This window comes from Takifugu flavidus, chromosome 6 (assembly GCF_003711565.1).
Source record: "Takifugu flavidus isolate HTHZ2018 chromosome 6, ASM371156v2, whole genome shotgun sequence".
Lineage (NCBI taxonomy): Eukaryota > Metazoa > Chordata > Actinopteri > Tetraodontiformes > Tetraodontidae > Takifugu > Takifugu flavidus.
Window position 1 is genome coordinate 3,109,411 of NC_079525.1, and position 26,058 is coordinate 3,135,468.

The window sequence follows — 26,058 nt, forward strand, 5'->3', positions numbered from 1 at the left end:
CAGGGAATATTGCCTCCAGGCACGAACCCAGTAGGAAGCTGTTCCGTTAAAGAGTCTCTAACAAAGATCTAACAGGAAGTCTGACGGCTCGTAGTTGTTGCCTCCTTAAGGGTGACCAGGCTGAGTGTGTGCCACTATGATGGCCAGGTAATCCTGATGGCTGCTACATCAAATGTCATCTAGCAAATCATACCTCCACTGTGAGTTTCAACATTCTGCTTCAAAATTTGTGCATGTAATCGCAAAATTTATGTGAATTTCACCATCTTGTTGTGGAGTGTGAATCCAATTATGAGTACCCAAGGTGGTTTCTGCACAGCCCTCAATGATTTCATTAGCATGCTTGCCTAAACTACTAGTTTGTGGTGAAGCCATCAACTGCAAACTCCAAATTTAATATCTCAGAGCAATTTAATGTGTGTTACTTTTACTGCACATTCCCACACCACTATCTTTCAGCTTTGTATTTACTTTTTTGAGTCCAATGAATATATGCATTGATTCCATATAGCAGTGGGGAAAGTGGAAGGTCCATATGCCATTTTAATAGTACAGTTACTGTGTTTTAAATGTAAAAATGCTAAATATACAGGGGTAAAAAAGCTATACCACTGAGGCCTTCTATCTGTGATTTCTTCAGATTGAACAGCTGGAGCGAAGGATGATGTCCCTGGAGGAGGAGGCTGAGTTACTAAGGGATGAGAAGGAGCAGTTACTTGAGGCGAGGGAAGACTTGACCAAAACCTGCTGCACACTCAAGGCGTCCTTGGAGCATCTGCGAACCCGGGAAGCCGTCCGTGAAGAGGCAGCTTTATCTGAGGCGGAGCAGCATCGCCGTGAGACGGCAGCTCTAGAAGTCCAGCTGGCTGCCGCACAGAAGGAGGCTACCCCGCTCCAACGGCAGTTGCTCAAACTGAGACAGGATCTGGGGATCCTGAGAGCAGCCAGGGATTTCTATAAAAACCGTGCAACAGGACAAGCACGGGCAGGCGGGATCGCTAGCAACATTAGCAGCAAGGTCAAATTCAAAAGCCATCGAAGAGTCAGTCGCAATCAAGCTATCAGCTGCCAAGGCCGCAGCCCCAGTCCTGCTAAGGACGAGTGGGAGGACATAAGCCTAGATAGGTAATGATACTTACACACCGACACTCTTACGCTCAGTCTCACTGCCTCATTATTTTCATGTGGTTGCAGTGGAGAGGGTAGGCTGGCTGAATTATGGGGGGGCTACGCAGTATCGGGGGGACAACGTGCGTATGCAAAGCATAACCAAATGGGTGATTGAATTTCATTGTGTGTCTAGTTGGTATTCAGAATCCAAGAGAAGATCGCGAGCAAGAATGATAGAGAGGAGAAGAGAGGAGGGGGGGAAACCACTGTCAGATCCTTTGAAATATCCTGGGATGCCTTGCTTGGAGCTCATTGACTGAAATTTGCATGCAAAATTAGCCACCTCTCTACACGGAGTTGAACCCATGCCAGAAAAGCCCAGGGATAAAGGGGGCCGCAGAAGCCTTGATACCTTCCAGTGATGCCATTTTCAAGCACTAGTCACGTTACCCAAAATTGACAGTTTGGCAGTTTGATTTAATTTACTAGGCCTTTGCATATTCACCAACCCCCCACCCCCCTCCTGACAGCGCTAAGGATTCCTGTGCAAGCACCACCCACCTCCGCTAGATACTCACAACCATATATTTATGGGCGCTCACCCTGTGTACAGTCCTGTTATTTATTTTGTGACACATCAGATCACCAGTGTGTGTTTTCCCAACCCTTAGCCCTCCCTCTATCAGCACGCTCACGTACACACCTCCTTCCCATCTCACCCACCCACCTCTTCCCTCTGCTAGACTTAATTTAGTTGGATAAATTTTGAATGACCCTACTCGGCTCCGTACCAGATGTCTACAAGCTGTTTAACACCCTATAAATTAAGAACCATCGACAGTAATTATTTCATGTATGTTTTATGCAAAAAAGCCACTGAGCCAGCAATGGTTGAGTGATGGTTGGAATGATTTCATTTGGAGCACTCAGAGCAATCACTGATATTTATTTTCCTTCCATTTCTCTCCCCGGCATACCTCCTTTTATTCGCGTTTTCCCTGTCCGACTCGTCGACAGATTCATCAGGCTGTAATCCACCCCCATCGGTATTCACACAAGGCCGTTTTGCAGGCTCTCGGTGAGGCTATGTCCTGTTTTCCTAATGCCCTCTCCATGTGGCTAGTAAGCAGCAATCTAATATAGCTTTTACCTGAGAGAAGGATCTAAATGGATTTGTGAGGAAGGGGTCTTAACTCAGATTTTGTCTTATTTAAACAGCGGCCACCTGATTTGTCACTGTAAAGCCTTCAGGGTCTTTCATATCACAGTGGTCTTATTAAGGAATATCTGGCGTAGGCATTCTTGGAAATGCAGTATTTCTGCCTTAGGAGGTTTGGCCTGAGAAGATGCCAAATAAAGATGTCAGAGTTGTGGTGCTCCTTGGGTTGTTTTTTTGTTTTTTTCTTATGCCTGTCTCTGGCTCACACTCGCAAGTTGTGTGCTGCTGGAGGCAGTTGGCCATTTTTGGTAGGTCAGCACTTTTGTTTAAGAGTCAGGATGGAGCGGAGGCATGGTGAGTACACTGGTTTTAGGTCACTAACAGCCATGTGAACATGCCTTAGCCTTGTCATTAGGTTGTTCAACATCCATATCGGTTGATCTGATTGAGAAATTACACCGTCCTCATTAGTTCAGTGACAATTTGGTTAAATGGCTTTCAGATTCTTGGCATTCCTTTCCTCTTTAATTGCGCAGAATCATGACAAACTTCTCGATCCTCTGAGTTAGTCAGTGATTTCATTATTTGACCTCCACGTGTGAATGGATTTCATCAATATATGAGCTGACAGTCCATTAAAGGACCGGTAATTTGAAATGAATATCAGATGACAAAAAAGACGTTCAGCATGAGAGAGCTAGTGTTTTTCTTAGAACTCTTCAAAGTGGCAAGGATAAGTGAGCTCCAGCAAGTCCCTGTGCCCCCGTCCAGACCAGGTTTAACCCTAACTATGAGCCCTCAGCCCTGTCATGTTCTGGCTGGATTCCCTCTCTGTGGTCTTTACCTCTGCTGCTTCTCCCAGGCCCCACCTTAATAAACCCACCAGCGTAAATGTCACTGGCTTCCACCTTCACGTCAAAGGTCACTGTCAATAAACCTGTGTGTGCACGCGTGTGTGTGTGTGTTTAGGAGAGATACAGAGTGTGTGTGTGTGTGTCAGGAAGCACTCTCCGTGCGTCCATCAGATGCAACTTTGCTTGGCTCCCCTCAGCCGTGGCTCTCACACACGTCTGTCACACACAGCAGGCTAATGAAGGCCACAGCCGCTCTCATACATGTTGATGCATTCACCATCAGCATCACACGCTGCACTTTTACTTCATTTACACCCACATTTACACTTCCAGCTCTGAAATTGGACGGGACATTGATTTTCTGTTGGAAGAAGGGTGGGGTCAAAATGCACATTTATTTATTTATTTATTTCCTCCCCGATGTCAACTAAATCAACCATAAAAGGTAAATTGGCGTTTGTGTCCAGCAGTGGTAGATTAGGACCGTGTCTTTGGGGTTTGGCTTCTGGACTGGACTAACCACTCTCACTTTTGTCTGCAGTGACAGTGGGGAAGGCTTTGTGGACAGTCTCAACAGTGTGCATTCGGGGACAACACACGGACAAAAAATGAAGGTTTGTCTGCACACGAATGTTCATTGTTACATATATTTAATCCCGTATTGGAGTGGTTTCCTTGCAGATTGTTCTGGATGTGAATGTCGTGAAGTCACTTCCTCACTCTGCAGTTCCAACCCAAAGAAAAAGTGCGATATTTGAGCACCCCAGGGCTCAGATGCTGTCTACAATGAATGCAGCAGCTGTAGTGTTCACGGGATTTGAAAAACATAAAGAAATTACATTTGGTTTTTCATGTGTTCATCAATATGAGAGGCCCAGACTACATTAATACTATGATCAGATTAATAAAACATTAAAACCGTAGTTAAGCGGGCTGTAGCTGCATGAGTCCATCTTAAAAAGGCTATTCAGAATGTGGTTGTTGGTGCATCTTTTTCCCCTGTCTCCATGCCATAAAATCAATAGGTCCAGACCCTTCTGTTGTCCATGTCAAACCACTTCACGGCAGGACATGGCAGCTCCAAACCCGCAAGAGATATGTCCGTCAAGTCGAGAGTATAGAGGGGGACCTTTGGTGATAGTCTGTATCCTGTCCTTGCTTCCCTTTTCCAGAAGACGGAGAGGAAGAAAGAGTTGTTAACATATCCAGGGAGCTGTCAGTCTGCTCACCCTCAGATCCCCTTTAGTTTCCCTGGCTCCAGATCTGCTAAGTACGCCCATCAGCTTCTCTTGGGTTTATCTCTATGACAGCCTGGGTTCCTCGCGGCACGCTATGTCACAAACCAAAGGGTTCATCTCCTCTCTGCTGTCTGCAAGACACCGTGTGATCAAACCTGGCACTGATCAAATCCTACCTGACCCCATATACAAAGGAAACGGGTAGCAAAGGAGGGATGTAGTGATGGTGGGGGGCTTCTTTGATGTCGCTACAAACGATTTGCAATTGGGAGTTGTCACACATACACACCTATAAGTTCAAATGACTCCACACACACACACATGTCACGCTGTAGGAGTGAATCAGGGTGTTGAGGGTGTGATTGAACAAAGGCGGCATTTGCAAGCATCTGTCAGGAGTTATATCCGAGCTGAGGAGCGTCGAATCTAAAGTCGGTTTAACGTGCTCAGGTGAATTATTAAAGCCAAGGCTGATTTGTCCTGTCGCTTCCAACTGAGCAGCCCGTGTGATCACAGTGTCATTATGAGCTGCGTTTTAAGAAGCGCAACATGTCAAGCGGTTGTGTTCGGTTTAACAGCTGCTTTTCATCTCGGTCTCTGGTTTGTGTGCTCATTCAGTCCTACAGATGCTCGCTGGTGTCGAGCAAAGAGGCCCCAGCGAGAGAATCCAACAGGAACCAACCTAGTGGTTTTGCACAAGGTAGGATGCGTTTTAACTTTAAATAAAAATGAATTTACTTAAGGGAAAAAAAGGCATCACTTGTTGATACGGCATGAAAACAACCAATTCAGAGTTTAAGAGGTTTTAGTTGACATTTGATATTGAGGCTCACATCTTAGCACTGACGATGTACATACTGTACCACTGTTAACTCTCAGCAGTAGCTTCTAAATATGGATTTTTATTTCCTGGCCCTTGTTAAATCTGAAGCTACTGCATGTACTTCTTCCTGTTAGACCATGAACAGCATGAGTCCTGGGAGCATGGGACAAAAGGAGCGAAAAGGAGGTGGAGAAGGAAGAGGATGCTAATGAAGGCGCCGCACCGCTCCGCCTCCTCCTCTTCTCTGCAGCAGCGTATCGAGTCTCAACAGCGTCACATTGACGTACTGCGGCGCGCAAAGGAAGATGCCGTGCTTTCAGCCAAAGAGCTCCACAGGGCCAACGAGAGGATCAGAGCACAGCTCAACTCCCTCTCTGAAAAACTCAGCAGCAGTAAGCAGCTCACACAGGTAACTTGGGGGAATAATTCCATCTTTGTGGCTTTTTTCGGTGTTTGCTCGGGGCTGTGAGCGCGGCGGCAGCAGGTCCTTTGCCCTTATCATGCTTAACAAGTGTGGCTGACAGGCCGACCCTTGTCTGCTGAGGTCACTCCCACTCCCACTGAGAGGAGGAATATATCCCTCTTGTCTGACTGCTGTCGTCTTGTGCCATTGAATGTTTCAAGAAGCCTGTTCTCTGTCACACTAATTGTCCTGAGCCATATATATGTGTCTGTTCCCTCTCCTCGTGGTTGTTTAGTATAAACTATTAATAAAACACTACCCGCATGACTTAACAGTATGTTTTCTCACATATAACACACACATCCTACACAGACATGGTCATTAATGCAGGAAACAATCATTTCACTGGTCTGTAGCAACAGCCAGCCGTGGCTGACTCCACACCTTATTATTCATGTGCATCTGATGTGTACAGTGCCAAAAGTTTATATTGGACTTGTGCTCAAAGGTCAGAGTGTAGCCCTCTCAGTGTTGCTACCTAGGAGGTGGCCCTCGTGCTCCCAACAAGACATCTGATTGCTGAGGCCCATCGAGACCTTAGACTCGGGCACAGCAGTAAAGCCACATGTGCACACACACAAACAGACACACTGTAACTTGGATGAGTGAAAAGAGGGGAGATTGTTGTCTTCCTGTTTGTTTCCTCTTTCCTCTTGCAGTATTAATACCACTCCATCAGAGAAAGTTGGTGTTGACTGACTTACCAAAGTAAGATCCCGTTGGCCTCTGGAAAGGGCAGAAGGTGATGGACTTTGGGCTTGTTCCAAGCAGTCCTTGCTTGCCAACTCTCTAACTAAACCTCCATTTGTAATTGGCTTAAGACAGCCTGCACAGGGGCCGTCATGTGAGAAGTAGTGTGGCAGTTTCAGAGAAACTTGTTTGCGTTTCCGTGGCTACTGGTCCTTCGGACATTCTGCCTTTCCCTTTTTGATTCAATTTTTTCCCATCCTACTTTCCCATCGCTTCTTTTTCTTGTTGTTTCCGCAGTTTTTAAGTGTTACTCGTATGTTCCTAAACTGCCAATGAAAGTTTCGTTTGAAGTGACATTTTGCTGCTACTTAAATCCCTGCTGGTGAAACAGACATGCAGTCGAGATGCTAAAAGTGCTTTCTCATGCTGCACTCAGCGCTCCGTGTTCCAGCCTAAAGGCAACATGTGTTGAACAGCATGGTGACACTTTTAACGTATCCCCACAGGTGCATTCATGTTTTTTCTGAATACGACTAGTTTCTCAGTGTTTTAACCTTGTAGACCTTAAAGGTCACAATTTATTCACAATCCTTTACGATGTCATTTTCATCAAAGTAATTCTGTACGTTAGAAAAGTTAACTACCCGGCAAATAGGCCAAAAAATGACAAGTTGACAAGAGAGGATTGCAAACCAGACAACTTCAAGCATTTGAATGTGCTGGTAAAACCTCAAAGGGAGTGTTGTGCAACCTCAGTAAAGGTGTGTAAAGTATTTTATACCCCACATCCATCTTTATCGTGAAGACGTTTGTGTAACAACTGAATTTGGCCATGTTGCTATATTGCTGTATAGTAATACTGTATTTTAAAGTTGTTTTTTTTTATTACCGATGACCAAAAACTACTGAAACGAGACCGCTGCTGTCACAGACTTCAGACTCCAGGTGTCATCAACCAGAATCATCCTCTTAAGCTGCATGAGAAGCTTTGTGAAATTCAGGTGGCAGGTGAAGCATGCACTCCTAATTCTACCCTGCCTAGCTCCTGCTTTAATGCGCTAGTCATGCGTGTCATCTAAATACAGGATCATTTTGTTGTTTGGATTTTCTTCTTGACTGTAATTTTGTCCTGTTTGCTTTGCTTTGCTGTGTTCTGTGACATCAGCAAGCATATTTACTTTATCTCATTATTGTAGGGTTCCCTACCCTCCTCTAACATGTACCTTGATGGGATTATCACTGGATTAGGGATAAATCTGGCAAAACTGAATACACCTTAACGCTACATACATTTGGGTTTATGTTTAACTAGACTGAAATATAAGAACAAATTTACTTGCATATGCACATGTGTGACAACAGCCTATGCATTCTGGTTTTGTGGCTATTTCAGAGGCCTCTTTCTTTATCCTGCTAATTATCAGTGGGAACACTACCCAGCCGAGAGGGAGGTGTTCTTTCTTCGGGATTAATGGACAACCGGCACATCAGTCTGTGTCAGTGTCATCTCTCAGCCAGGCTGAAAATGGCCTGTGAAATCAAAGCCTGTCTTACAGGAAGTGCCATCAATGCCACTCTTGATTCTCACACCGCAGCCAATGCCTCACTTTTCGCTCTCTACACCTCCCCTCTCAATCCTCCCCTCTTCCTCACCTACTTCTCTCTCTTTCTCACCCCTCTTGGGGATATGCCATGTGTGTCTTCAACATTACAGAGGAAACCTAAAACAAGAAAGATTCTATTAAAAGGTGTCAGCCAGCAACCAGATATCAATATCCTGCTTGTATGCAGAGCAGAGAGCAAGCCCCTGGGAATCTGTGGTTTCACTCGAGTGTGTCTGTGTGTGCGGGAGTGAGCTTTTACTCTGTGTGTTGCATACATCTTTACATATCATGTCTCATATTTATGTCATTGAGTATCCTTAATGTTCAAAGTGATTCAGAGAAAGAAAGAAAGATAGAAAGAGAGTGTGTTTACTCCCAAAGTTGACTCTCAACAATCACACAGAATTCTGCTTTTAGCTCTGTCAAACATATTTATTTTAGATATTACACAATGGCTTGATGTTGTGTTTATCACACCAAAATAAATAACTCGCCAAAGGTGGAATTCCTTCTGTCCCAGAGTGCCTTTGGACTGTGCAGGATGGCTTTATTATGCATGCCAATCACAGTGAGAATTAGACCCTATTGACTGGGCATCAGCATAATCTTTCTCCTAATTAGCATAAAAGAGGGAGCTTTATCACGTCTGAGATTGTAAAGCAGTGTGTGGCTCGCCTGTGGCGAACTCATACACCATTCAAACATATTGTCTTCTTATTTGTTTAAAAACCAACATTACACTAAAAGTCAGCTTGCTGTACTTTCCCCAAGTAATGCAGAGACACCTTACAATGAAGTGTCCTATTTTGTTGTTTCAGTTTTTAATATCTTCAGCAGACCCCTTGCCCAATAAATCCATCTCTCTCAAACCACAGAAGCTGACCTCTGACCTGACGGGAAAGGAACAGCAGAAGAAGGTTCTGGAGATGGAGCTGAAGCAGTGGAGGCAGAGCACATTCCCCCAACAGCCCGCGCCAACAGTATCAGTAACTCCAGAATGCTCCAGTCAGGGCCGGGCCGCGCCCGCACCAGCTAATGCTGCATCCCAGACCCTGGAGGCTGAGGTCAAACAACTCCAAGCTAAAGTAAAGGTTGGTGTTTGAGTTACAGGCAGAACTCGTGGGTTAATGATTTGCCCATATCCTTTGTCTTATTGTGCACGCCTTATTAGGTAAATCTCTTAATAGGATTATGCTGTTAGGAATTATGTTCATTTCCAATTTTGTGCACTACGAAGCTTGAGTGAATAACACCATCAGTAACAAGGAAAGGAGTTCTGATCCTGTTTGGCTCTAAAATTAATTTACTATGCTGCTATTATGATCACAGCATCACAATCCTTTTGGAGCGGCAATGCACTTTTATGATATGTAATTTCGCAATCGCTTAAGCGCACAATCGATGAGTTAAATAAAATCCCCTGAAAGAAAATATTAAATGTACATCCAGATCACCTGAAATTAGTTGTGATTCGGACATGAATTTGCATTTCTTGTCATTTGATCTTATTACAGCGTCCCTGTCAGATTGACGAGTAATGGGAAACAGCAGTAGAGACGTGCCCGACATCATAGGGAATAAGATGTGAGGGGTGTTACAGTATTATCACCCTCTTCAGCGTCTGCTCGTCAGCGTCACCGAGCAGATTGCTGCTGTCGTTGCACACGGCAACGGAACTCATGTCAGGTGGCAGCGCGGAGCAGACAAGAGGGCTGCAATGAAGGGGTGAATGCACGTGGTTACCGAAGGGTGGTGCTTGTATAGTTCCCTCAAGGGTCACGGGGGCCCTTTACTCCAAAAATGTGCATGCACATTGAAATCTCCATCAGTCTTGTGATCAGAAGCCAACCTGTCACTGTGAAGCTTAATGTAGAGCTACAGGAGATTAAAAACACACTATAAAAGGCAGTCATTAATATTAACACCATGTTTGCTCCTGAATTTTCAGACTCTTTTTATGCAAAGCCGCAGATAAAGCATCTTCAGGAGTATAGATCTTTAAAGTAGTTATTTTCTCTAATTACCACCCATATCTCATCCAGTTAGAAAAATATTGCTTTCCTCTTAACCTCTTTTAGCACCTTCCACCCTCCCGCTGTAGCTATAATGAGGAGGCATGCTGCGCCTGACCTGTCATCAACCGTGTCGTGAAACCCTCCCCCCCACACACACACACACACACACACACGCGCGCAAACACACACCCAACTACATTAACCAACACATGCGCCTTGTGCTTTGCCCCCAGAGTACAAGTGCAGAGGTCACAAAGCAGGTGGCAGCTAACAAAGCCCTGCGAGGCCAACTCCAGGAGAAGGAGGACCAGCTCCGCCAGCTGCAGGACAAGTCAGTCTCTCACTCTTTTTTTTTTTTTTTTTTAATTAGTTGGTTCTGTTCGTGACATTTTTCTTTTCCCAGCTTGGGATCGCTGCCGTTTCCTTTTCCTTTCTACGTTTCTTTTGGTCTTTGTCTCTCCATCTCCCCGCGTCTCTCTTCTCTCGGCTCATCCCCTGCGCCTCTCATCTGTAGTGCTTGAATCCACCATGTGGCGGCATCCTGTCTGTTCCTCTCCGCTCATGCACGCTTCCCCTTTGCGGGAATCATTTACGAAATTATGCGCGTTCTCATGAGTGACTGCATAGAAACGACTCGAGAAATGGATGCGCATGCACGTGTGGGTGTCTTGTGTGTCATGTAGTGTGGTGTTACTTATGTGGGCAGCTGAAGCAGTGCTGATCAAAGCAGCGTATTGATTGTTTTCGTGCCGCAGGAGGGACCGTTTTGGCCCATGACACTTAAACCCACACAGCATCACACTGGCCTGTGGGCCACAAGCCCTAATGAGTTCCATGCTTCACCCACTGTAGCTGCTGCTACATTAGATAGTCAGAATGTACATATTCACTTAGAGAAAGTGCTGGGATTTCAACAGCCTTGTGAAAGGCAGACATTATCCTTCTGCATAAGGGTCTCATCTCTGAACCCAGAGAAATGTACAAAGAACAACTTTGCTTTTCTCCTCCTTGCTGTCTTTGTCTTGTCCGCTGTGTCCTCTGCTTGCCGTCCTCAATAATGCATCCCAGGCATGTGTACAACCGCAGTGAGGATGTGGTGTGTTTGTATGCGACCAAAGCACAGTGGATCGCAGCCCGACGGCAGGAAACACCCCTCAGATGAGGTTTGAACGACGGCTTCATTCTCTCATCGCGCTTTCGCTCGCAGTCTCCAACCTGACTCGCCATCTCCTCTATCCTCCCATTCCTTTTGCCTGCATGGAGGGACCCCTTCTCAGAATGAAAGACATGTCTAGACGTTTCTGAAATATACATCTCAGCACACACACGCGCGGGGAGCAAGCCTGCTTTGCCCCTTAAAGAAGAGAAGGGGGGAAAAAAAGAAATGAATTTCAAAGTATAGCGGCATGTCCTCAGTCAATATCCGGCACTATGGCCCTGCCTTATTTATGAAGCTGCCTCTTTCATCTTTAGCCCTGTTGTCTATCAGCCACATGAAACGTCCACCAGCGCCTAACAACATACACAGAAAAGTGCGCTCTCACTCTCAGATTCACAAAAACTTCAGACCGCCGCCTGTTATCATTACAATACAGGCATGTTTGATGAACAATATTGCCAACACGCATGGAAAAAAGAGAACAAACCTGCTGACGATTGGCTCTCTGTGCCTCTCTTCCCGCTAACATTCATAAATAGAGATCACACAGGGCGGCAGGAGCACAGTGTATCCCTCATTCTTTTTTATCCTCTATTCTTTTTGGGGTTCAGGGGAAGAGAACATCTAAAATAAATGTTGTCTCTAATTGCCATTAGCATTCAGGCAGAGGGAACCGCTGTGTGCTATTATCGCTCCTCTCCGTCTTTAAGTCAACACTAGACAGTCATCTGAAAGGTTCAATATGGGTTTTCTCATTAATGGCCAATTCCATGGGGTAACCAGCCAGCGCAACTTTCCCCCAAAGACCCCTGGCTAGACTCCACTCTCATTTAATTTAATGTCACTCCGATAGGACAAGCTCACATTTATTTAGCCAGTTCGCCCTCAGGCGTTCATCCACCTTGGGATGCAGGGACATTTACTTACAGGAAAGCATTTGCTCAAGAGTTGCATCATCTGTTTATTTAACACACAGAAGCCATGATGCGTGTGGGAGTTCAGCGATCCACTACAGCTTTAAAATAAAAAAAAGGCAAAAAGCATTTTAATTAACTGCATCCCTATGATCTTTATTCTATTTGTTCTAATTCCCCGAGGCATAGACAACCATGAAAAATGCCTCACACTTGCCTTTTATGAAAACGGAATAAAATATACTAACATACTGAGCCCATTTAACACAGGGCCTTTACTAGAATATGGCTGCGCCACGTGCTGGAGTATTTATCATGTCAATACAGTTGATGATTAAAGTAGAAAGCGATCCGAGGCGCATGTTTCTAGCACCGAAGCCACAAAGTGTGGCTCTCTTTACCAGCGCATGGCAGATCACAGAACATTTCATTTTAGATTTGCATTTCCTGTTTATTCATTTTGTAACAATTACCCAAGCCACTATATTAATGCGCTTTGAGCTAAAAAAACAAACAAAAACATTTAAATATTGATTGCGGCCTTTCAAGTAGCGTCGGTGCTGATTCAAATTGCTGTTTGTCATAAAAGACTCCCCCGTCACTTCTAATGTGGCGTTCCCTGCCACTTGTTCTAATATACCGTGTGCCCGTCAGAATTATATATGCGTCCTTATTTCACTCCCCCCTCCTCCTTTAACCAAACAGCATGCCAGCGTATTTAGTTGTCATAATAAGCTGTCACGCTTGATTCACTGCACAGGGACAGTGTGCCTGCCAGCTGTGGAAGCTGCACGTGGACACATATATGCCTGTAGAGTCCTTGTTCAGGTCCGTCAATTATGCTTTCAGGACGAGCCACGCGGAGCGAGATGCTAACATGAAAAGGCAGCTGGTGGAGGACTTGAAGACGAGGCTGAAGTTCCTGCAGGAGATGGAGAAAAGTTACCGCGGGCAGGTGGAAGACTTGGAGAAGAAGGTACGCTAGGAGAATTCCTTTCATGGAGAAGTTTTTACTTTTTTGTGGGAATACTCAGATAATGTGGCACATTATTGTCTTGGGTTTGTGTAGGTTAAAACTTTATCAGAGGAAGCCACTAACAGAAAAGCCCTCATTGAGTCTTTAAAGAGGAGGTTAAGTGTCGCTACCACTGAGAAGAGCCAGCATGAGGCCTCCTGCACAAAGCTAAAGGAGGATGTAGAAAAAAAGGTGAGATGGCGCTAAAATTGCAATCATTTTGAATGTGTATTTTGCTGCTCCGTTTCAGTTTACATTCACACAGCTATGCATTTCTTTACAGGAGCAGCGTGTGCAGGCCTTACTGGCTCGTTTGGCAGCTGGTGAAAAGGCGTTAGCTGATCTGGAAAAGACAGCCACTGACAGAATGGAAGGGTTGGCACAGCAGAGCTCTCATGCCTTGGACAAGCTACAGAGACAGTTAAGCCAGGCCACCTCTCAGCTGGAGCAGCTTCACTCCTTCATACAGGTTAGGCTGATATGGTAATTAAGCTTCAAGAAACCAGATAATAAAATTAGCCCAGGCTTTATTCATTTATACTGTAACAAAAAGTGGAAGGCTTAATCCATCGCCTTGATAAATAGACATTTTTTTTGCCTTTTTCAGGTCTTTAACTTCACACCAAAAAGGCATTTCAATGCAACTTACATGTGACCTAAAGTAGAGACTTCTAAAAGCCTCCATGCATACGCATGTAGGGGAGCACGGTTCATGCTCATGTATCACCTCTCCAGCATTCCCATAACCTTAGGGTGGTGCAGCCATTGTGTTGTTGTGGAAGATTCACATCATTGTTTGTCTCCCCCGGCTCCTGTGATTCTCCATAAGAACACCAAGCCCTTTGATTGGACTGCCTGACGTCCGGAGGAGATTTACTCTTGTCATGTATTGATCAGGACCGGAGGGCTGCATGTGTGCCCGTGTGTGTGTCTGAGTCTGTGTCTTTATGAGCTTGGGGTTTTTTTTGTTGTTGTTTAGTTTTTTTCTTTGTGCCTTGATGTGTCGTGTGTGTTTGTGTACGAGTCTTCTTTGTGTGCCAGAAAACCCTTTTGGCCCCTGTGCATGCCCCAGGCTGTAAGCACTGCTTGTTGAACTGCTAAACAGTGACCCTGCATGCAGTGACTACTCCAAAACACACACAGACACACACACCCTGAGATTAAAGATTTTGCCATGTATCCCTCCTGCTAGAATTTCAATATTGGAGCAATTTTGGTTGGAATCATTATTGTCTGGGATATGAAGCCTTATTAAAAGTCTGGTTGAATTAACACTAATTTGATTATTTGCATTGTAAGAAAGAAGGTGCTTGATTAAATGATTGCTAATTGGGAAAAGAAAAGGACATTTTGTTGTGGCTGCATAATAAAAATAAAGTTGTTTCCCCTCACAATCTGCTCTTCATATCTTCCAGCAGCCCTTGTGCCCCCGTGTGTAGAGCGGTTTAAAGGTGGCTGGCTGTTAAAGGGGAGACATTTTTGTTGCTGATTTGATCTTCATCTCTATGCCCTAATCCTCACCCTGCTTAAATCGTCCTTCTGGCGGTAGTGATAGTGATCGTAGCCCAGCTGAGAGCTCCCAACACACATGCTGTACATTTTCTATATGAATAACATGCATTTGCTCGCAAAAGTGTGTGAATGCCTGCAGATCTTTCAGACACTCCCAGGACTGAGATGAGTGATAAATTAACCCTTTAATTTCTTACTGGACTGTGGGATTTAGGTCAATTTAATGTCACTCTGGTAACCCCTACAAGTAAAATAATAGGTTTTCTTTTTGGGTAAAAAGGATTTTTCCATGCATCATTGCATAATACAGTTCATTGTTTTTTTTCTATATTGCTGTATCTATTGATGCACACACCTTTTTCTTGCTTGGTTTGAATTGTTTGCTGTCAGAGTTATACGTTTTTTTAATTTGTTTCTGTGTTTTGTGAGTTCTCTGGTCTCCAGCTCTCCCTCATCTGACCATCTATTCCAAGGTCAGCTCTTCAGCAGGCTTACAAGGGAATGATACAGAAGATTATTGCCTCGATCAATAAGCTCAAAATGAAGCAAAGGGGAGTTTACTTTATTGACTTCCTCGTGTACAGTGGCAGTTTTAACATTTAATTGTCTCTCTGTATTTAGAGCAAACTCCCATTTAGTGCCTGACAATTGTGCCATCCCAGGTCTGCCCGTTCTCGCTTGACACTCACACGGGTACCATTTAAAATTGCCCCTCATAGCTTAATTATTTACAGTGTTGTGCTGCACGGTTGGACTTGTGAGAAAGCAAATAAATAAATGAATGTATTTTCATTACCCCGTCTCATTCTCACTCTCTGATGCGATGATTCTGTCTGTGGAGATTTTAGCAAACTTTTGGGATGCGTTTGGTATCAAAGCCGCGTTCCCTCTGCTTTCAATCGACAGAGCAGCAAACCCTCAGGTCCACATTTCTGCAAGGAAGCTTGAGGCGAAACCGAAGAGAATCTGAGCGTTTCAAACTCAATATTCCTCCATAATGTACTAGGTCTCTCTGGCACATGCTTGATCAATTTCATTTATTCATCTGATCGGCAGAGTTATCCCCCTTGTTTTTTTATATCCATTTCATCATTCTCTTCTCTTTTTCTTCTCCTTCCACTCCCCCTTCAGGGCCTGGCCAGTGAAATACTCTTAGACGTTCAAGAGGTCAAGCAGCACTTGATGAGGAGGAGGAGGCAGAGGCAGGCCGGTGCTGTGGCTGCGAAGGGCGGCCTCTCAGCCAAGTCTATGATCAGAGCCAAGTCCATCGCTGCCTCCATTCTCAACATGTCTGAGAACGATCTGGCAGACATCATGGACACTGACCAGGTAGGGGTCAGCGTGCCATACAAACACTAAATTGAGGCTCTACATCCATTAACGATTGTGTCCAGAACACTCACATGCCTGGAATAGATTATCTGTCCTGAAATATTTGAAACATCCCTAAAATTTTTGGGCAGATTTGCACCAGAGAATTGGGTGGGGGGGACGTCAATATCGGACTGTTGCTTCCAGCATCTGCTTCGTCACTGGAGACCAGATGAGGTGTAAGGAGTTACTTTAACTTTGGACTGTCCGCCGGGACGAAACAGTGTGGTCAAATATATTTAATCCTGTTCCTGTCAGCCCCTGTCTGCACCAAGACATAACGATCTGGAGAAAAGTGGGCTCAGTCTTGGTTGTGGATCTTATTGTTGAAGCATGAAAACAAATTGCACGACTGGCAAGAGATCGACCCGTATTTATATGTGGTTACCGTAGATCTCGACGGGCTGTGCCTTCTGCCACCATGAGGCTGATGGTTTGGGTTTTTTATTTTTTTTAAAAGGTCAACTTAAGTTTGACTTCAGGTCCAGCAAAGACACTCCTGTCACACTTTAAACAAGGCTGAAGGTCTTCGCTTCAGGTTCCCAGCCGCTGGTCTTCCTCTCAAATATTTCCGCAGCTTTGATTGAGTTGGCACAACTTGTTTCTTTCTCCTGAAAACAACCATTAAACGAAAGATTCACTAAAAGTTTTCACTTTTCCAGCTCGGGAGAAAACTTTCCCTGCCTTGGATCAAACCCAGCCGTGTCATCACTTAACACCTCCCTGGAACAATCAAGCTCACGTCCTCTGGGACTTTCTCCCTTCAATCAGAAGATGGGAGAGGTTGCACAGGGCACTTACTCACACTTGAAACCAATTTTAGCCCTTTCCAGCTCGACTCCGCCCAGGAGGTGACAAGGAAGAGTTCTCACTTGACACGAAATGTTCCTAATCAGAGCTGAAAGGACTGTGGCTAAAATCACTCATGCTTTTCTCATTCCTTCTTTAACACCAATCAAGACTGAAGAGGATGATAAACAACCCACAACGATTCTTTTCATACTGCAACTGTCGCTACGCCTGCTTCCAGTATCACATTGATCTCTACGGAGCTCTGGATGAAAGTCGCCACCTAAGCTGCCTCTGTCAAAGTCCTCATAAAGTTTCCCTTGACGTATTTCTCGCCACCTCCGGTCTGTGTGCTTGTTAGTTCACCAGTCTGCCGGTACTTTAGGATGCTGCTGCACAGCCATGCACCTGCCCTCCCCGGGTCCCTGTGAGGCCGTGCCAGGCACGTCGCATCATTTGTAGCCGCAATAAGGCCAACTTGGCCACGCCGTGGCTCTTCGGCCTGTCATTAGAGGTAACAAGCGCGGCTACTCTGTTGGATATTTAGACATGAGTTTCATACAAGAGCATCCCGGCAGCCTCCCTCTGAGAGCTTCATGGTGGACAGGTCTACTTCCCTCAAGCAGGATTCTAATAGTAGTTTTTCTGATGACGGTGTGTCATCCTGTTCCACTCATGTTCAGTTTCTGTTATGCTTGCAGGTAACGGAAGCCCATTCAGAGAGTGTGAAAGACCAGGAGTGGCTGGACCACTTCAAGCACATCCTCCATCAGAAGGTCGGGCTTACTGATCTCATATTTTCACCAATAATCGGATTATTGTGTATTAAGTGTTATTTTTGTGTGAGAAATGGTTGACACGGGTTTCTCTCAAATACATTTTAAAAGCAATGAATCGAGAGATAAAACAAAGAAAACATACTCCAGCCTGACTGTGAGGGTGTAAAGTCTTTGTGTTCCCAGCGTGTGTGTGTGTTTGTGTGTGTGTGTGCTGGTGCTTTACTCAAGTGCTGTCAACATCCACTTGCAGTTATATGTGTATGATTGAGAGAGTCGAGTGTGTGTGTCTCATCTGTGCTCTTGTCAGTGGCTGCCGCAGGCACTCATGCGTCGCCTCCGCACCGCGACACACACCAGACACTGTTCTCGTTCCCCAGATCTTCTCCTGACCTTTCCACCTCACTCTCCCCCTCCCACACTTATATACACACATACACTGTAGTGAATCCATGTTTTTCCCTTCTAGCTGGACAGCTCTCAGTTCCTGTTCTGTCTCTCTGCCATCTTCCACTGTCCTGTATTCATCACTTTATCTCTCTCCGTCTCTCTCCCTCCCTCTCTCTCTGGCTCAGACCCCGAGGCAGCTTGTTAGTGGGGAACTAAATATTGATTTGGTGGGCCTGTCGATGCCAGGAGAATGAGCTAGTGTCCACCAGAGACCTCGGCACCGGCAGCCTGCTATCGACGTTTTCCGTGGGCAGAACAGGGGTGGTGGAAGGAGGGGGGAGCCGTTGTGTTGAGAGGAGGAGGAGGAGAGCAGGGTATGACAAGGCTGAGACTTGCCCCTAGGTCCCTGCGGGGACCACTGGGACCTCCGCAGTCCCCCCCACTCACTGCAGCAGATTCCTTCTATCCCCTTTCAAGTCCATCTTGTTCTCTTTTTTTGTTATTTATTTCTTTACCCCCACTTTCTTTATTCCTTCTCACCCTTTCCTCTTGTCGAGTTTTTAGTATATCGCTTTCAAAGAGGCACATGATGTGGATCTCGGCCTGTTTTTGATAATTCTGCGTGTACAGCAACTAAAGAAGGGCCTTTAATACACCTTTAGCACACCTCTGTCGGCCTAATAAGTGTCTTAATATGCCTGTACTATAGACTCTAATGTGAAGAGGATCCACTATTTTACGAGAGGCAGAACACGTGTGACCGGGCCCGTCACCCTGCCCATGACACTAATAACACACTCCCTTAATAGTGATATGATCTCACCCCAGAGCTGCGCTCACTCACGCGCGCACACATACGCACACATAACTGGATATTCGGGTTAAAAAGGCAGCGAGACAGAAATAGACTCAATCAAAGGACAGTTGAGAGCAAGTTTCGTGTCCTTAACAGGCTGGCTGTCACCGAGATGAGGATGAGCCAGCTGTGCACGTGTCTGGCTACATGTGTAGAGTGTTCCAGCGCACGTCTGCGGTCCCACGGCAGCCTCATCTTGTCACTGTCAGCGCCTAATGGAGCTGCCAGAGGGACAGCACTTTATTATCTCAGTGGCCCTGTCAATAGCACAGCCATCATTCACCGGGTGGAAGCGCGCGCCTGCGAACAAGTGTCTCCGTGCACGGCATCGCTGTCGTGCACCGTCACATGTCAACACAACAAGAAAGAGACGTCCGCGACACTGCCGCCAGGAATGAAGACGCGTCATTGGGAAAACGTGGCGTTCTCCTTCCCTTCCCGGAGGTCCCTCGCGGCCCCCCGCCGTGTCCACGGGACCCGAATCAACCACTTCCTCCCGCACCTCCACACCGCCGAGTTAGCGATATCAAACTGAGCGCATCTCGGTGGAGAGCCACCGTGAGCAGAACCGGGGTCGAGGGACGGCGCGGTCTAATAATCACGAGCAGGCCGGGGGGCGAGTTGTCTAGCTCCACTGCAGCCCACCGTGCACAGGGCCAGCGGAGAAGATGGAGTGTCCACAAGGGCCACGGGGGTCCAGGCACCGGCCCGGGGATGCATTGATTTAATTGCCTTTGGTTTATTTGTAGAGTCCTAATTATTGACTGGAGGTAGAATTTAATGGGCCGAGTCTTTATGAAGACGGGGAAATGACTGGCTTCTGCTGCTGGCCAATAATGAACACGAGCGCGCAGGCGTGCGTGCGTGCGTGCGCGTGCAAACACAGCGTTCCCCCCAGATCATTTTTCATACTCATTTTGTACGTGCACACACTCATCTCAGGCCTCATGACAGCACAGAAACATTTAAAAAGTCATTGACTGCGTTGATTTCTTTACGAGAGGACAGTGGTTTGGTTTACTGGTATCTCGGCGGCGCAGAGGGCCCGCTAATATTTACTTCACAATCACGCCCGAGGGAGACGTACAGGCATCACTTCTTATCAGCCTGGAAACTATAACAAGCAGGTGAACATTAGATTAAGGCAGCGGAGAGCCGCCGGACCAATCTGGACCGGACTGGTTATAAACATCAGAGGTTTTTATCGGGGGACCGCGGGGCCGAGAGCCTTCCTGTAATTTCTACCTTCTATTGAGCTTCGGGGAGTGACGTTTTCCTGCTAAATGACTTCATTTGCATGGAGCAGTGGATCTTATTGCTGCAGCTTCTCGTCGCCGCTGTGGCGCTTCCAGAAAAAGGCGTCTCGTCGTTAAAAGTGCTGCGCGAAACAAACAACCAGACCGGCGGTGCAAAAGTTCGCTCCGGTTGGTGCTCGTTGTCTGCGCCTGGCTCATTATGCCTCCGTAATGACAGAGAACGTCTGCGAGTCCCACGCTCCTCTCCAAAGGAAAGTGACTCTAATTAAGCCCCATTTAATGATTGAGCTAATTAAATCAGCGACTCTTTTTCTGTCTCTGCGTGTGCGTTTGTATGAGCGTGAGGGGGACTGGAGCAGAGCCTTTGTACTGTAAATATGTCATTGGAGTTGGGGGGGGGGGGCATTCCCCGGAGGAAGCTGCTGTTGAGATTGATTTATTTATTATTTATTCATTTCATTTAGCGATTGACAGGGCGGCCAGGGCTGGTTTGTCAGACCTGGCCCTTTGCCACCGCGGCCGCCTCCCGCTACGTTAGCGAGCCTCACGTTTAGCCGGGGCGGATCGGATCGCTCCGGTCCTGCCTAAAGGATGCGCCTCTTCTCTATGGAGATCACCTTTTTAACTATATACACCCATCATCACCTCATTTTCACACCTAATGAGTAGGGACCTGAAACAAAGACCCGGGGCCTCCCTGTGTTTAATCGCGGGTGTATTTGGGTCAGATCCCTAACAAACGCACGTAACGATGTTCCCAAACAACGTATCAGGAAAAGGAGAGATTTTTAATTACGGTATTTGTGGCCCCAAGTGTCCAATTCCCTTTCATATCCGTCTCTAGTGGCCCAACGGCGAGGAAAGAGAGGGATCTGCTCCACGGCAGGGGTGGGTAATTACGAAGGAGAGGGAGAGAATAGGCTTGGTGGTGATCTCCTTACCTGAGCTCCTCTTTGTAAATGTGACAGAGTCATTATCAGATAATCAAATGCAAGACTTTAGCCTGATGCCTTTGTGCTTTTCCCTTTTTTTTCTATCATGCTGCTGTTGTTGTTGTTATTATTCCCCCGTTTGATCAATTTGATTTTCAAACAAAAGTGAGAAGATCAAAGATCAAAGAGCTGTTTTCTTCTTCTTTGATAAAACTAGCATAACTACTTCTCGCTCACCTTGAAAAGTGGCCTAGATTGGGAATCCGCTCAGCAGCCTGGGACAGAGATTACCAGCAAGAACCCTTCGCTGCTGTCGTGTGGGTACAATCTAAATCCTGCTCTGGGATTTTATTCTACTATTATTGTTCATTTATTCACATCCTTGCTCTCGAAATCTGATCGTGTTTCTTTAGGATTGCGTGTTAAGGTGCAATAGCATCTCTTTTTAACAGCTATAACATGCTAAATTCCTTAAAATAACATGCTAAATGTCAGGGTTAGCTTTAGCATCAGTGTCTGACGTTTAGTGGTTGGTTCAAAGTGATACTGGGCTACGCGGAGTAAATAAAAGAGGAAAAATGAAGGCTTAAATCTTGAGTGATTTCAGTAGTTTCTGCCTCTCGTGACGCCTCTCTGTCACGATTCGGAGCCTCGGCAGCTCAACGTGAGCTTCGCAGCCACTCACAAATTGGGCTCTCGGAGCTAATTGCACTAACTTGTTTCGGGGGAGAGGAGAAAAGAGCTGGAATGATCAATCTTTATTTAAACATAAAGGTTGCGCGTGCGGTGCCACATGGAGACAATGGTCACTGGAGTGCTTCAACTTTGAGCCGCTGCTTGCCTTGAGGTTTGCCCCAGGCTGTAGAATAGCAATGTCATTTAATTGGCTCATGAAAACACCTTTTGCTTGCAGCCCCTGTCTTTGTCTTCACACACACACCAGCTCGCTCTCACACACACGCCTGTCAGTGTTAGTGGCTTCATGTGTCAGTTCCCTTCTAAAACATGTTCATGAAATCATACCTGGACCAAAGGTCTTCACTGGGGGGCCTGTTGAATAGTAATAGATGCGAGTTAGCATGACTTAATGCAACAGTAGCTTTTTTTTAGCGTTGCCAAAGGGGACAGGGCCTCTTCCAAAATAACAGTTATGTAGCTGGTGTTGGCTAGCTCAGCCAAAGGGGACAGGGGCCCCGTTAAATCAACTGTAGCATAACATTAGGGCCCGTTGCTAACGCTGCCTTAAGGAGCCCAGGGGATCCAGGAGAGCAGCTGCATCATAGCTTACCTACAACCGTCCTGAGGGTTACTGGGCCCGAGCAAACACAGCGGGTAGATGAAAGGCCGTGATGGTGCTGCCCGTCCTGTCTGTAACCTGCGTGTGAGCTTCCATTGTGCCAGAGTGGGTCGGGGCGAATCACGCTGTATTTGTTGATGAATCGGAATGACGGGTGGTTTGTAGGACGCGCATCAAGAAGCAAACGTTCTGGAAACTCCCTCTCTCCGCAGTCATTTCCCATTTTTCACGTCTTTCCGCTGACTCGGAGGTTCCCTGTTGTGGAGTTCGAGGCTCCAGTTGGCGACGATGACCCCGTCAGACCAGAGGAGAGGAAGCCGGCACCAAAGTCCGGAACTCACCCAAACCCTGTCGGGTCTTCTACACGTAAATAGGCCCCAAGGTTTTGCTTTGAAAACACTTGATGAGCATTCTTTCAGTTTCATCATCAGTTTATTTAGCTCATGTTTACCTGTTTGCGATGTTTACCCGCACTCTCATATCGGCATTTTTAATGATCCAGTCTCCATGCTGTCCCATGGAGCCTCCTCTTGTGGCTAAGTCTCTATTTTAGTGGGTTTGTTTGCATAGCTAGTCCCTCTCAGTGCAATTAGCTGATTAGGAAATTGTGCATTTGTGTGTTGGTGTGTGTTGGTGTGTGTTTGGTGCGTGTGCATGTGAGACCGAGTGTGTGCCGTCCCGGGGGCCCGGACGCAGGGGGAGATGTCTCAGCAGTTACTTGAGTGCAGTCGCTCTCTCAGGAAAAGCAGCGCGTGTTTGATGCATCCACCGCTGCTGGAACTGACTCCCAAACACACACACACACACTCTCACACACACACACTCTCACACACACACACACGGGGCCTGGTGCTCTTGCTCGTGGTGCCTTTTAATGAAGAGGACTGTGTCGGGGGAGGGGGCACCGGGGGGATTTTTCAGGATTTCTGGGGCAGTCCTCCAGATGCATCGGACATTGATAAGATGGTCACAGTTGCTGCCCTACTTCCAATATTTAATAAGTACGAGAATAAAAAGGCTACTTTATTCACCTTAAACTGATTCACCATTCCAGATTCAGGTGACGAGTCGGGAAAGTAATCCAGTGAGTGGAAGTGAATATTCCGGCCTTTGCTGGAGCTTTGGGATGACTTCAGCCTCTCTGGAATGCAGGAGTTATTCCTCCTTATTTCTATCCAGGAATCTTCATTAGCTTCATCCTGGCTTTGCCAAATCTACCGTGAACGTGCGTCACGTTCAGTGTCTGTTTCTGAAATGTCGACTTCTTCTAAACGATTAAATCAGGAGGATTTATCCGAGGAAGAGTTGGGTGGAAGCTCAGTTCCTGAAGTTTCAGCAGTGTCAAAAAACCTTTTTTTTTCTTTTTTTTTGTGCAATGGTGTTGCATTTGTATGTTTTCCTCATTTTCTCTAACCCGGCACCCCCACATGCTCCCCCCCCCCTGCAGATCCCCTCTGTCGGCCAGTTAATGGAGGCTCTGCGTGTGAAGATGAAGGAGAGGAAAGTGCTGACAGAAGAGCTGGCCGCGCTCGCAACACCAGTCAGCGAAAAAGCTTGACTCCCTGGGCTGAGGCTGGGAAAACTGTCATCCTCCCCCTTTCACCCCCCCTTCCCTTCCTCCTGGGTCCGTTCTCTGTGGGAGCCGAGCCGAGCCAGGCCGGGCCGGGCCAGGGCAGCAGCACCAACATTTGTGCGAGAACGAGCCCTCGACATCTGTGTTCGCGATCGGTGTCTGTCAGACAGGCCCGTTCACACCAGGCTAATTTACACACACACACACACACACACACCACACACACACACACACGCACACACACACAGCTTCTCAGCACAGGCCTGAGGTGATGAGGCGAATGCTTACACTCATTTTTAAGGTTTCTCTCTCTCTTTTTTTTTTAAATTTGAAACCTCCCTAATTTATTTGGCACCTCGGGAACCTGAAGGTGCCGGGACTTTGAGGAAGCGGAATATTGAGCGTGCACGAGGGCGGAGCCGCTCCTCAGACCTGGTTCCGCCGCTCTCGGGAGCCACGTAACGTCGCCGCGGAGGATTGATGACATCATCAGAACCTGTTCTCCATTTTGTGTTCAATTTGAATTTTCCTGAAAAATATCTTTGAGTGTTGACAATAAAAGCTGTTTTCAGGAAGCGTTTCCCCTCTTCGGTCTGTAGCGAGCGGTGATGATCGGGGACCGGGGGGGGGGGGCGGTGGCGTCCCCCTCTCACCCCTGCTCGTGATTGACAGCCGACCGTCGGAGCGGAGGTCCTGTTGGTAACATGTGACCCCTGCTGTTGACATCATTAACGGGGGTCCGGGCAGACAGAGGCGGGGGCTCCGGCCCTCACACCACCCACCTCAGCCCCTTTCATCCGTCTCCCTCTTATTATTCCTTCGGAATACGAAAGCTCGTCGGCGGTCTCCCCTGTCCTTGAGTTGCCTCCCGCTCCAGAGACCACACGCTCGCCGGAGTTTTACCTTTTCCTGTTGTTTTCCTGCCTTCTCTCCCTTTTTATTGTGTGTAATTAACAGTGTGAGGAATCCCACGTTCAGGAATTAAAAAGGAATAATTCCACTTTTGAATCCCCCCCCCTCCCCTCTCAAGTATATGCTAATGACGTCGTTTTCCTTTATCTTTTTATAATAAAGGATTAGGCCAGGACTGTCTCTGGCTGCAACTCGGGGACCAATTTAGCAAAGATCCAGGAGAGACGAGCCCTTGTGGTTAATTACCATTCATTAACATAGTTTGCATCTTTTCTTCTTCTCTGATACCCAGGAGCCAGCTATTGTCAATATTTGTCCCATATAACATGCCTGCCCCCCCCCACCCCGCCGTCACTGTCCTCCAGCGTAATGCAGTTAATGACAAACATTAATAACTGGGAGAAATCCGATGGTGTTCAGGGTGTAGAGGAGCGGAGCGTCACTGCCACAGTTATCACCCCCCCCCCCCACCCAACACCACCACCCCCCCCGCTCGCTCTCTCTCTTGCATAGTCAACATGTTTGCCTGGCGCGGCACCCGCTCCTGTGACATATTCAGACCCCCCCCCCCCCCCCCCCCCCACCACCACCACCGTGGCTGCCAGCTCCCCTGGGTTTAATTAACCTGGCCTTGCCTCTGTGGCCCCCCCAGTGAAGACGTTACAGTGATCCTGAGACCCCCGCCCCTGATGTCTCCCCTCTATGAGTCATCTCTTTCTTTTCAGTGCGGGAACAAGGTGGCACCCTCTCTTCCTCTCTTTCACTGTCCTTGCCTCTCTCCCTTCTTCCCTCGCTCGGCTCTCATTAGGAAGGCGGTGGGGGGGGCGGTTCCTGTGGGGAATAGCTTTGATCCTTTGATACTTCCAAATGCAAAGTTTTCCCCCTTTTATGCATTCCAACACTCGCAGCTCCTGACATTTCCGTCCTCCTTTATCCCTCTTCATCACCCTGTCTTTTCCAGGACAGTAGGGGGGGGTGGTTGGGGTGGGGGGGGTCACGGTTTGACCCACGGACACGTGTCGCTGCGCTGCTTTGTTGTGCATCGCTGCTGAGCAGGAGGAGAGGAGAGCCGGAGCACAAAGGGAGAAGCGGAGGCTCAATTAGCCTCGCAGAGCTCGTCAGCAGCTGCGGCGTGGATGCAAAAGAGCCTCGGGTGGCTTCTTCTCCTTCGCTGACACAGTTTCTCTGCGGCGATCGCTGCCAACACGTCGGCTGGCTTTGATTCCACGCACGCTGAGACACTTGGCACCGTCTCCACAACAAGGTGCTTGTGACATTAAGCCAAATTTGTTTTTGACAAATCTATAATGCAACATGTTTACCGCTTTCATTGTGTCTCCCCCTCGTGTT

At 46.9% G+C, this 26,058-nt stretch overlaps 2 protein-coding genes across 3 annotated transcripts in view; both read left to right on the top strand.

Moving 5' to 3' along the window:
* Positions 1 to 24,809, top strand: part of cntln (centlein, centrosomal protein) — a 57,372-nt gene extending 32,563 nt beyond the window's left edge. For both annotated transcript variants that reach the window (XM_057034538.1, XM_057034539.1), the window contains exons 16-27: positions 641 to 1,125; positions 3,665 to 3,737; positions 4,980 to 5,061; positions 5,319 to 5,593; positions 8,817 to 9,032; positions 10,190 to 10,287; positions 12,879 to 13,005; positions 13,099 to 13,236; positions 13,328 to 13,513; positions 15,688 to 15,885; positions 17,418 to 17,492; positions 23,671 to 24,809. In XM_057034538.1, the coding sequence (XP_056890518.1) occupies positions 641 to 1,125; positions 3,665 to 3,737; positions 4,980 to 5,061; positions 5,319 to 5,593; positions 8,817 to 9,032; positions 10,190 to 10,287; positions 12,879 to 13,005; positions 13,099 to 13,236; positions 13,328 to 13,513; positions 15,688 to 15,885; positions 17,418 to 17,492; positions 23,671 to 23,781 (2,064 nt within the window). In that variant the 3' untranslated portion in view covers positions 23,782 to 24,809. The remainder of the gene's footprint in view (positions 1 to 640; positions 1,126 to 3,664; positions 3,738 to 4,979; positions 5,062 to 5,318; positions 5,594 to 8,816; positions 9,033 to 10,189; positions 10,288 to 12,878; positions 13,006 to 13,098; positions 13,237 to 13,327; positions 13,514 to 15,687; positions 15,886 to 17,417; positions 17,493 to 23,670) is intronic.
* The window catches only part of sh3gl2a (SH3 domain containing GRB2 like 2a, endophilin A1), a 180,404-nt gene that overhangs the window by 135,257 nt on the left and 19,089 nt on the right, over positions 1 to 26,058 (top strand). The window lies entirely within an intron of this gene.